The sequence below is a fragment of the Salmo trutta genome, chromosome 35, assembly GCF_901001165.1.
Source record: "Salmo trutta chromosome 35, fSalTru1.1, whole genome shotgun sequence".
In the NCBI taxonomy this organism is placed as follows: Eukaryota; Metazoa; Chordata; class Actinopteri; order Salmoniformes; family Salmonidae; genus Salmo; species Salmo trutta.
The window spans coordinates 39,475,702-39,488,220 of NC_042991.1; the positions used below are offsets into that span (position 1 = coordinate 39,475,702).

A 12,519-nucleotide genomic window follows, 5' to 3' on the forward strand; every position below is an offset into this window, starting at 1 on the left:
TTCATACTCGTCGCCAAACCCACTGACTCCAGGTCATCTACAAGACCCTGCTAGGTAAAGCCCCGCCTTATCTCAGCTCACTGGTCACCATAGCAGCACCCACTCGTAGCATGCACTCCAGCAGGTATATCTCACTGGTCACCCCCAAAGCCAATTCTTCCTTTGGCCGGCCGCCTCTCCTTCCAGTTCTCTGCTGCCAATGACTTGAACGAACTGCAAAAATCTCTGAAGTTGGAGACTCATATCTCCCTCACTAGCTTTAAGCACCAGCTGTCAGAGCAGCTCACAGATCACTGCACCTGTACACAGCCCATCTATAAATAGCCCATCCAACTACCTACCTCATCCCCATACTGTATTTATTTATTTATCTTGCTCCTTTGCACCCCAGTATCTCTACTTGCACATTCATCTTCTGCACATCTACCATTCCAGTGTTTAATTGCTATATTGTAATTACTTCGCCACCATGGCCTATTTATTGCCTTAACTCCCTTAACTTACCTCATTTGCACTCACTGTATATATACTTTTTGTTTTCTTTTTTCTACTGTATTATTGACTGTATGTTTGTTTATTCCATGTGTAACTCTGTGTTGTTGTATGTGTCGAACTGCTTTGCTTTATCTTGGCCAGGTCGCAGTTGTAAATGAGAGCTTGTTCTCAACTAGCCTACCTGGTTAAATAAAGGACTTGTTCTCTACTAGCCTACCTGGTTAAATAAAGGACTTGTTCTCTACTAGCCTACCTGGTTAAATAAGGGTGAAATAAATAAAATAAAAGAATAAAGAGGTATTTGGTTGTGAGACTCAGAAGAGTTACAGGGTGTTAAGTGGTGGTGTCCCATCCTTTCAGGCTGTTGGCTGAAATGAATAGCTGAAAGGATGGACTAAATATATTGTTTATTATTATTATAAAAAATAAAAACATTTGAGTGTAGTATTAGATGGTAGGGTATTTATTTATTTATATATATATTTTTTTCAATCAAAGTATAAGGGAGTTGTAGTCCAGTCTAGTAGGTGGCGGTAATGCAACATTTATTGGGACCAACCACCATTAAACCTCATAGAAGAAGACACAATTAACCAAAACAGACCCGCTTCTAGTCACCTTGATTTAATCCAACTTTCCCACTGCGTTCTTCATAGTCCTCGATATTACAAATGAATCTCCTTGACTGAACGTTCTGCTACACTATTTTATTGATAACGACCTATTAGACAGGCAGAATAATGGCCACCTACTTCTCGGGTCCTTCTGCCCTTAAATGAATGTCGCCGACTAAATGACGTCCTCTTTACCCGCTGTCACAGAGGAGATCGGGTGGGTTTCATGATCTCGCCAAAAACAATCTGTCGGATTGATCAAGCATCCTTTGTTTAAAATTCCCCACAGTCACCCTGTCATCATGGATAATAACTTTTCTATCATGTTTGGTCAATATTGCAGATTTTTAGGTCCCCCATCCATCGCTAATCGACAATGGCCGAGGAAGGGTAAGCGTGACTTCTCCCGCTGTGCGCTGAACCAGGACTAACTAACTAACTAACTCAATTGCACGTTTCAAAGTTGTATCATTTGTAAAGTGGGGATGTGTGAAATATTTCCACTCTAGAACTATTGATAACAGTAAAAATGAAACGTTAGTAAGCTAAGCATGTGTTTAGTTAAGCAGTTAACGTTAGCAAGTTAGGCATGTTTAGTCCTTTGGTTAGTTTTATTTTTTACCTTATTTAACAAGGCAAGTCAGTTAAGAACAAATTCTTATTTTCAATGACGGCCTACTGGGGAACAGCAGGTTAACTGCCTTGTTCAGGGGCAGAACGACAGATTTTGTACCTTGTCAGCTCTGGGATTCGATCCAGCAACCTTTCGGTTACTAGTCCAACACTCTAACCACTAGACTACCTACTATTTCTGTGAATATAGTGAGTTGACAGTGTAATGGTTAATTTCCGGCGGATGTGTGATGATTTACTTTCTTTAGTCGGATACCCCTTCACTCTAAATGATGAGTGAGATCCCCTGTCTGACACGCCAGGAAAACATTCAAACCAGCTCACTTATCTTAAAAGGCTAATTGTAGCTAATGTAACTCGTTTCCTCTAATCGTCTCCTCTCCTTGTTTCCTTGTCTCCTCTCCTTGTCCCCCACTGCAGCATCGCTGCTGGAGGTGTGATGGATGTCAACACCGCTCTCCCCGAGGTGCTCAAGACCGCCCTCATCCATGACGGCCTGGCTCGTGGTATCCGCGAGGCTGCCAAGGCCCTGGACAAGTGAGTGAATACTTCTGGTCCTCTTGTGTCCTAAATGGTTCCCTATTTAGTGCACTACTTTTGACCAGGGGCCCTGCACCTGTATTCAGCATTTCACTGTAAGGTCTACTACTGCTGAATACAACAGGTGTAGGTAGACCTTACAGTGAAATGCTGAATACAACAGGTGTAGTAGACCTTACAGTGAAATGCTGAATACAACAGGTGTAGTAGACCTCACAGTGAAATGCTGAATACAACAGGTGTAGTAGACCTTACAGTGAAATGCTGAATACAACAGGTGTAGTAGACCTCACAGTGAAATGCTGAATACAACAGGTGTAGTAGACCTCACAGTGAAATGCTGAATACAACAGGTGTAGTAGACCTCACAGTGAAATGCTGAATACAACAGGTGTAGTAGACCTCACAGTGAAATGCTGAATACAACAGGTGTAGTAGACCTCACAGTGAAATGCTGAATACAACAGGTGTAGTAGACCTCACAGTGAAATGCTGAATACAACAGGTGTAGTAGACCTTACAGTGAAATGCTGAATACAACAGGTGTAGTAGACCTCACAGTGAAATGCTGAATACAACAGGTGTAGTAGACCTTACAGTGAAATGCTGAATACAACAGGTGTAGTAGACCTCACAGTGAAATGCTGAATACAACAGGTGTAGTAGACCTCACAGTGAAATGCTTAATACAACAGGTGTAGTAGACCTCACAGTGAAATGCTGAATACAACAGGTGTAGTAGACCTCACAGTGCAATGCTGAATACAACAGGTGTAGTAGACCTCACAGTGAAATGCTGAATACAACAGGTGTAGTAGACCTCACAGTGAAATGCTGAATACAACAGGTGTAGTAGACCTCACAGTGAAATGCTGAATACAACAGGTGTAGTAGACCTCACAGTGAAATGCTGAATACAACAGGTGTAGACCTCACAGTGAAATGCTTAATACAACAGGTGTAGTAGACCTTACAGTGAAATGCTGAATACAACAGGTGTAGTAGACCTCACAGTGAAATGCTGAATACAACAGGTGTAGTAGACCTCACAGTGAAATGCTGAATACAACAGGTGTAGTAGACCTTACAGTGAAATGCTGAATACAACAGGTGTAGGTAGACCTCACAGTGAAATGCTGAATACAACAGGTGTATTAGACCTCACAGTGAAATGCTGAATACAACAGGTGTAGGTAGACCTTACAGTGAAATGCTGAATACAACAGGTGTAGTAGACCTCACAGTGAAATGCTGAATACAACAGGTGTAGTAGACCTGACAGTGAAATGCTGAATACAACAGGTGTAGGTAGACCTCACAGTGAAATGCTGAATACAACAGGTGTATTAGACCTCACAGTGAAATGCTGAATACAACAGGTGTAGGTAGACCTTACAGTGAAATGCTGAATACAACAGGTGTAGTAGACCTCACAGTGAAATGCTGAATACAACAGGTGTAGGTAGACCTCACAGTGAAATGCTGAATACAACAGGTGTAGTAGACCTCACAGTGAAATGCTGAATACAACAGGTGTAGTAGACCTTACAGTGAAATGCTGAATACAACAGGTGTAGACCTTACAGTGAAATGCTGAATACAACAGGTGTAGTAGACCTCACAGTGAAATGCTGAATACAACAGGTGTAGTAGACCTTACAGTGAAATGCTGACTACAACAGGTGTAGTAGACCTCACAGTGAAATGCTGAATACAACAGGTGTAGTAGACCTCACAGTGAAATGCTGAATACAACAGGTGTAGTAGACCTCACAGTGAAATGCTGAATACAACAGGTGTAGTAGACCTCACAGTGAAATGCTGAATACAACAGGTGTAGTAGACCTCACAGTGAAATGCTGACTACAACAGGTGTAGTAGACCTCACAGTGAAATGCTGAATACAACAGGTGTAGTAGACCTCACAGTGAAATGCTGAATACAACAGGTGTAGTAGACCTCACAGTGAAATGCTGAATACAACAGGTGTAGTAGACCTCACAGTGAAATGCTGAATACAACAGGTGTAGTAGACCTCACAGTGAAATGCTGAATACAACAGGTGTAGGTAGACCTTACAGTGAAATGCCGAATACAACAGGTGTAGTAGACCTTACAGTGAAATGCTGAATACAACAGGTGTAGTAGACCTCACAGTGAAATGCTGAATACAACAGGTGTAGTAGACCTCACAGTGAAATGCTGAATACAACAGGTGTAGTAGACCTCACAGTGAAATGCTGAATACAACAGGTGTAGTAGACCTCACAGTGAAATGCTGAATACAACAGGTGTAGTAGACCTCACAGTGAAATGCTGAATACAACAGGTGTAGTAGACCTCACAGTGAAATGCTGAATACAACAGGTGTAGTAGACCTTACAGTGAAATGCTGAATACAACAGGTGTAGTAGACCTCACAGTGAAATGCTGAATACAACAGGTGTAGTAGACCTCACAGTGAAATGCTGAATACAACAGGTGTAGTAGACCTCACAGTGAAATGCTGAATACAACAGGTGTAGTAGACCTTACAGTGAAATGCTGAATACAACAGAGAGGCTATATACAGTAGTGAGGCTATATACAGTAGAGAGGTTATACACAGTAGAGAGGCTATATACAGTAGAGAGGCTATATACAGTAGGGAGGCTATATACAGTAGAGAGGCTATATACAGTAGAGAGGCTATATACAGTAGAGAGGTTATATACAGTAGAGAGGTTATATACAGTAGAGAGGCTATACACAGTAGTGAGGCTATATACAGTAGAGAGGCTATATACAGTAGAGAGGCTATATACAGTAGTGAGGCTATATACAGTAGAGAGGTTATACACAGTAGAGAGGCTATATACAGTAGAGAGGCTATATACAGTAGAGAGGCTATATACAGTAGAGAGGCTATATACAGTAGAGAGGCTATATACAGTAGAGAGGCTATGTACAGTAGAGAGGCTATATACAGTAGAGAGGTTATATACAGTAGAGAGGCTATATACAGTAGAGAGGCTATATACAGTAGAGAGGCTATATACAGTAGAGAGGCTATATACAGTAGAGAGGCTATATACAGTAGAGAGACTATATACAGTAGAGAGGCTATATACAGTAGAGAGGCTATATACAGTAGAGAGGCTATATACACAGTAGAGAGGCTATATACACAGTAGAGAGGCTATATACACAGTAGAGAGGCTATATACACAGTAGAGAGGCTATATACACAGTAGAGAGGCTATATACACAGTAGAGAGGCTATATACAGTAGAGAGGTTATATACAGTAGAGAGGCTATATACAGTAGAGAGGCTATATACAGTAGAGAGGCTATACACAGTAGAGAGGCTATATACAGTAGAGAGGCTATATACAGTAGAGAGACTATATACACAGTAGAGAGACTATATACACAGTAGAGAGGCTATATACAGTAGAGAGGCTATATACAGTAGAGAGGCTATATACAGTAGGGAGGCTATATACAGTAGAGAGGCTATATACAGTAGAGAGGCTATATACAGTAGGGAGGCTATATACAGTAGAGAGGCTATATACAGTAGAGAGGCTATATACAGTAGAGAGGTTATATACAGTAGAGAGGTTATATACAGTAGAGAGGCTATACACAGTAGTGAGGCTATATACAGTAGAGAGGCTATATACAGTAGAGAGGCTATATACAGTAGTGAGGCTATATACAGTAGAGAGGTTATACACAGTAGAGAGGCTATATACAGTAGAGAGGCTATATACAGTAGAGAGGCTATATACAGTAGAGAGGCTATATACAGTAGAGAGGCTATATACAGTAGAGAGGCTATGTACAGTAGAGAGGCTATATACAGTAGAGAGGTTATATACAGTAGAGAGGCTATATACAGTAGAGAGGCTATATACAGTAGAGAGGCTATATACAGTAGAGAGACTATATACACAGTAGAGAGGCTATATACAGTAGAGAGACTATATACACAGTAGAGAGGCTATATACAGTAGAGAGGCTATATACAGTAGAGAGGCTATATACACAGTAGAGAGGCTATATACACAGTAGAGAGGCTATATACACAGTAGAGAGGCTATATACACAGTAGAGAGGCTATATACACAGTAGAGAGGCTATATACAGTAGAGAGGTTATATACAGTAGAGAGGCTATATACAGTAGAGAGGCTATATACAGTAGAGAGGCTATACACAGTAGAGAGGCTATATACAGTAGAGAGGCTATATACAGTAGAGAGGCTATATACACAGTAGAGAGGCTATATACACAGTAGAGAGGCTATACACAGTAGAGAGGCTATATACACAGTAGAGAGGCTATATACACAGTAGAGAGGCTATATACACAGTAGAGAGGCTATATACACAGTAGAGAGGCTATATACACAGTAGAGAGGCTATATACACAGTAGAGAGGCTATATACACAGTAGAGAGGCTATATACACAGTAGAGAGGCTATATACACAGTAGAGAGGCTATATACACAGTAGAGAGGCTATATACACAGTAGAGAGGCTATATACACAGTAGAGAGGCTATATACACAGTAGAGAGGCTATATACACAGTAGAGAGGCTATATACACAGTAGAGAGGCTATATACACAGTAGAGAGGCTATATACACAGTAGAGAGGCTACGTAACAGTAGAGAGGCTACGTAACAGTAGAGAGGCTACGTAACAGTAGAGAGGCTATATACACAGTAGAGGCTACGTAACAGTAGAGAGGCTACATACAGACACCGGTTAGTCAGGCTGATTGAGGTAGTATGTACATGTGGTTAAAGTGACTATGCATATATGATGAACAGCAGCAGCGTAAAAGAGGGGTTGGTTACTAGATGATAACTGTGTTGGTTCTATTTCTGATGTGATGGTAAATTTACTACTGATTGTTAATGGTGGTTTCTCACCTCCATCCAGGCGCCAGGCCCACCTCTGTGTTCTTGCTGCCAACTGTGACGAGCCCATGTACGTCAAGCTGGTGGAAGCCCTCTGCGCCGAGCATCAGATTAACCTCATCAAGGTATGGAGCTGGGGGGGACATGGGAGGGCATTGGGGGGGGGGGGGACATGGGAGGGCATGGGTAATGATAACTAGACTATATACACAGGGTACCAGGCTATATACACAGGGTACCAGTAATGATAACTAGGCTATATACACAGGGTACCAGTAATGATAACTAGGCTATATACACAGGGTACCAGTAATGATAACTAGGCTATATACACAGGGTACCAGGCTATATATGCACAGGGTACCAGGCTATATATGCACAGGGTACCAGGCTATATATGCACAGGGTACCAGGCTATATATGCACAGGGTACCAGTACTGAGTAATGATAACTAGGCTATATACACAGGGTACCAGGCTATATACACAGGGTACCAGTACTGAGTCATGATAACTAGGTTATATACACAGGGTACCAGGCTATATATGCACAGGGTACCAGGCTATATATGCACAGGGTACCAGGCTATATATGCACAGGGTACCAGGCTATATATGCACAGGGTACCAGGCTATATATGCACAGGGTACTAGGCTATATACACAGGGTACCAGTAATGATAACTAGGTTATATACACAGGGTACCAGGCTATATACACAGGGTACCAGTACTGAGTAATGATAACTAGGCTATATACACAGGGTACCAGGCTATATACACAGGGTACCAGGCTATATACACAGGGTACCAGTACTGAGTAATGATAACTAGGCTATATACACAGGGTACCAGGCTATATACACAGGGTACCAGTACTGAGTAATGATAACTAGGCTATATACACAGGGTACCAGGCTATATACACAGGGTACCAGTACTGAGTCGATGTACAAGGGTATGAGGTAATTGACGTACAGTGGGGGGGGGAAGTATTTGATCCCCTGCTGATTTTGTACGTTTGCCCACTGACAAAGAAATGATCAGTCTATCATTTTAATAGTAGGTTTATTTGAACAGTGAGAGACAGAATAACAACAAAAACATCCAGAAAAACTCATGTCAAAAATGTTATAAATTGATTTCCATTTTAATGAGGGAAATAAGTATTTGACCCCCTCTCAATCAGAAAGATTTCCGGCTCCCAGGTGTCTTTTATACAGGTAACGAGCTGAGATTAGGAGCACACTCTTAAAGGGAGTGCTCCTAACCGCAGCTTGTTACCTGTAAAAAAGACACCTGTCCACAGAAGCAATCAATCAATCAGATTCCAAACTCTCCACCATGGCCAAGACCAAACAGTGGGGACTGCAGTCATGTTATTACTGCCCTATGGAGATACTAGGTGGTAGCACAGCTTATCTATTGAAACTCTCTTCTCCCCATCTCTGACCACCAGGTTGATGACAACAAGAAGCTGGGCGAGTGGGTTGGTCTGTGCAAGATCGACCGGGAGGGAAAACCCCGTAAGGTGGTGGGCTGCAGCTGTGTTGTGATCAAGGTATAAACACACTGCTCTGTTCTTGGAAACACCTCAGAGGGGAAAGCTACAGTAATGGTGTGAATCCACTATGAAGTCATGGAGGGCTCGGACTGCTCCTTGTGATGTCACAAACAGGGTAGTGAGGCGTCGGAACGCTCCTTGTGATGTCATAAACAGGGTAGTGAGGCGTCGGAACGCTCCTTGTGATGTCATTTACATATTTTTTTTAACATTTTAGTCATTTAGCAGACGGTCTTATCCAGAGCGACTTACAGTAGTGAATACATACATTTCATTTTTTTTTTTTTTTTCCCCATACTGGTCCCCCGTGGGAATTGAACCCACAACCCTGGCGTTGCAAACACCATGCTCTACCAACTGAGCCACACGGGACCAAACAGGGCAGTGAGGTGTCGGAACGCTCCTTGTGATGTCATAAACAGGGCAGTGAGGTGTCGGAACGCTCCTTGTGATGTCATAAACAGGGCAGTGAGGTGTCGGAACGCTCCTTGTGATGTCACAAACAGGGCAGTGAGGTGTCGGAACGCTCCTTGTGATGTCACAAACAGGGCAGTGAGGTGTCGGAACGCTCCTTGTGATGTCATAAACAGGGCAGTGAGGTGTCGGAACGCTCCTTGTGATGTCATAAACAGGGCAGTGAGGTGTCGGAACGCTCCTTGTGATGTCATAAACAGGGCAGTGAGGTGTCGGAACGCTCCTTGTGATGTCATAAACAGGGCAGTGAGGTGTCGGAACGCTCCTTGTGATGTCATAAACAGGGCAGTGAGGTGTCGGAACGCTCCTTGTGACGACTGTTTATGAAATGGCCATGTGGTTCCATGTGGCGGGTTAAATGTCCACTGTGCTCTGAGCGGTGTGGTGGTCGTGCCATAGCGGTGCGAGGGTCCGCAGTTTAAAAAACAAAAAAGCAAATTCCCCACCTGGAATTGCTAATAACCCTGCAACAGCCCGACTACATGTGAGAATCTATTCATGCACCCAAACCTAACCCGCAAATATCGAAAATGTACTATAGGTTACAGTCAAAGATGGCAAAAAAAAGGATGGGGGTGCAGGATAATTTGTTTTTTTTGCCTGGTTTACAGCGGCTATGTTCCCTGGTCCACATTTAGCCTACATTTGGTGTATCATTTTACTGCAAGAAATGCTTAATTCTGCAGGAGTTAATAAGGTTATGTAAGAAGTTATAAACCTAGTCAGTGTCCAGATGTCAGTTTCCATTTAACCCATCTGAATAGCAGGCTACAGTTCCCTTGACCTGCCATAGGCCTATTTTAAAGTCCCATCTTGTGACTGTTGAATTTGTGTAGCGCCTCACAATCACCACACAACATAGCCGGCACTGCTGATCCCAAAAGCATCATTTGGCAGTTGGCTGTGTTGGTTATTTGACGCGATCACAGTTAAACTCTAACGTTTAGGCTTATGCACTTAAACCAGAGAGCCGCAAATAATGAAAGAAAAACCTCAATGTAGCCTATAGATATAAATTACACAAGAATGATACATTTCTGGATTTAAGGTATTGTTTCTCTTTATTCAACCTGCCCGCCCATCAGCCACACAGTATTAAACCCGTCTGGACTGCGGGTTGTGAGTCATCAGTAGTGGGCCAGTCGAGTGCAGCTGCTGTGCTGTCAGTGTCATGCAGCTGCTTGTCCTATACAGCTGGCCAGAGTGTCTGCCAGGGTACGAGCCCCTACACCTCACTGTGGTGTCTGGAGTCCCAATTAATGGCAACATGTACCTTTTTTATTAGACTGAATCAACCTGTAACATACTGACCACAATGTACAACTCTACCTGTAACATACTTTGTGGTCAGTATGTACATGTTCTCTGTTCCAAATAGGTCCCTATTCCCTGTATAGTGCACTACTTTTTAGTATTAAGTTCACTATATATAAGGTGTCATTTGGGACACTTCTCAGTTTGTTCTAAACAATGAACTGTCCTGTAGCTAGTATCCTGTGTAACTGTTTTCTCCCCCCCCATCTCTACAGGACTATGGCAAGGAGTCTCAAGCTAAGGACGTGATTGAGGAATACTTCAAGGCCAAGAAATGAGGTGTCATTTTCAATAAAAGCTGAAATGCCGTTTCTGTCTGGAGAGTTAATTATTAAGTCCGGTCTGAGAGAGATACAGAGCTTTATTTAAAGGTACAGTCTGCCACTACTACAACCACTGTTGAGTGACTGAGCTGAAAACCTTTCAGACTCTTCTGTTAAAACAACGAGAGTCAACATACACGTTATCAAGATTCTAATCTTAATTGGCACATTTCAAACTGTCCTTTTTGTGAGGTACAGGCAGGAACTATTTCTGTAAAATGGTGGAGTCGATAAACCAGAATCGGAGGATCCATCGTTAAAATCTCTATAGTTTGGAAACGTTTTGTCTTCCTACAACGGCGATGGATTATACTAACCTTACTACATGGTTGTTGCAGGTTTGACTCGTTAGTTCTATTAGCTATGTCGTCTATGATGTTACTTTAGCTAATATGGTGACAACGATATAGGCTGTGTGCAGCGGTTATGATATGAAGGTTCAGCTTGGAAAGGATTCCTCGCCTGGTCACATACAGCTGATGTGTTGCGCATTGACGTCCACAAGCGACGGGAAGATGTGGAAGGAGGAGAGACGCGAGAAGGAACGACAACGTGGCTGCTATGAAAGTGAACTGTGTTTACATGTGATCAGGGGTGTATTCATTCAGCCGCTTCTGTTAAATCTTTTTACATTTTTTATTTTATTTCACCTTTATTTAACCAGGTAGGCTAATTGAGAACTTGTTCTCATTTACAACTGCGACCTGGCCAAGATAAAGCAAAGCAGTGTGACAGACAACACAGCTACACATGGGGTAAACAATAAACAAGCCAATAACATGATAAACAAGTCAATGACACAGTAGAAAAAAAGAAAGTATATACAGTGTGTGCTAAAAGGCATGAGGAGGTAAGGCAATAAATAGGCCATAGGAGCGAATAATTACAATTTAGCAGATTAACACTGGAGTGATAAATGAGCATATGAAGATGTGCATGTAGAGATACACAATGTTTCTTATGCGGAGCAAAACGGTGGGGGGGGGTAAAAAAGGGAATCGTCCTCACCTTAACCCCCTCTGATCTCTAGTATATTGTCTGTGAAGAAACGAAGGGGGAAAAAATCCAACACTTTTGTTTGGAATTCATGTGCAATGCTTTCAAAGTATTCATACCCCCTTGACTTATTCCACATTTTTGTGTTACAGCCTGAATTCAAAATGAATTAAATAGATGTGTGTAGATGTTATCTGACTTCACACCCCATAATGACAAAGTGAAAGCAATATATATATATATATATCAGAAATATCTCATTTATATAAGTATTCACACCCCTGAATCAATACTTTGTAGATGCACCGTTGGCAGTGATTACAAGTCTTTCTGGGTAAGTGTAAGAGCTTTCCACAACTGGATTGCCCTGATTCATTTCAGAAATTCTTCCAAGTCTGGTTTAATTGGTTGTTGATTGCTAGGCAAACATTTATTCAGCTCTCATCCATTTTATATGCAGATGATTGTCTTGTACACAGTTGGCCCCAACCTGGATTTTGTGTTAAAACGCTTTACAACAAAGCTTTCTTAATGTCCAACAACTTTTCTCTGCCCTTAACCTTGTTCTGAACAGCTCCAAAACAAAGGTAATGTGGTTTGGTAAGAAGAATGCCCCTCTCCCCACAGGTGTGATTACTACCTCTGAGGGTTTAGA

General features: G+C 42.1%; 1 protein-coding gene and 1 non-coding gene across 2 annotated transcripts; both read left to right on the forward strand.

Annotated features, from left to right (window-relative positions):
- Positions 1 to 1,239: 1,239 nt before the first annotated feature.
- LOC115175188 (40S ribosomal protein S12) lies at positions 1,240 to 10,854 on the forward strand. The gene is made up of 6 exons (XM_029734433.1): positions 1,240 to 1,326; positions 1,453 to 1,499; positions 2,163 to 2,279; positions 7,217 to 7,319; positions 8,653 to 8,754; positions 10,761 to 10,854. The coding sequence occupies exons 2-6, from the start codon at positions 1,486 to 1,488 to the stop codon at positions 10,821 to 10,823; spliced, it is 399 nt and encodes a 132-aa protein (XP_029590293.1). The 5' UTR covers positions 1,240 to 1,326; positions 1,453 to 1,485; the 3' UTR covers positions 10,824 to 10,854.
- Positions 1,968 to 2,041, forward strand: LOC115175254 (small nucleolar RNA SNORD101). Its single transcript, XR_003871972.1, has one exon. It is a non-coding gene; the product is annotated as a small nucleolar RNA SNORD101 (small nucleolar RNA).
- Positions 10,855 to 12,519: the final 1,665 nt, after the last annotated feature.

What these genes read in the sequence shown, in the direction of transcription:
- LOC115175188 (XM_029734433.1), top strand. An exon ending in ATCAGATTAACCTCATCAAG is followed by an intron (nt 7,320 to 8,652) that starts GTATGGAGCTGG and finishes TCTGACCACCAG; the next exon opens with GTTGATGACAACAAGAAGCT. An exon ending in GCAGCTGTGTTGTGATCAAG is followed by an intron (nt 8,755 to 10,760) that starts GTATAAACACAC and finishes CCATCTCTACAG; the next exon opens with GACTATGGCAAGGAGTCTCA.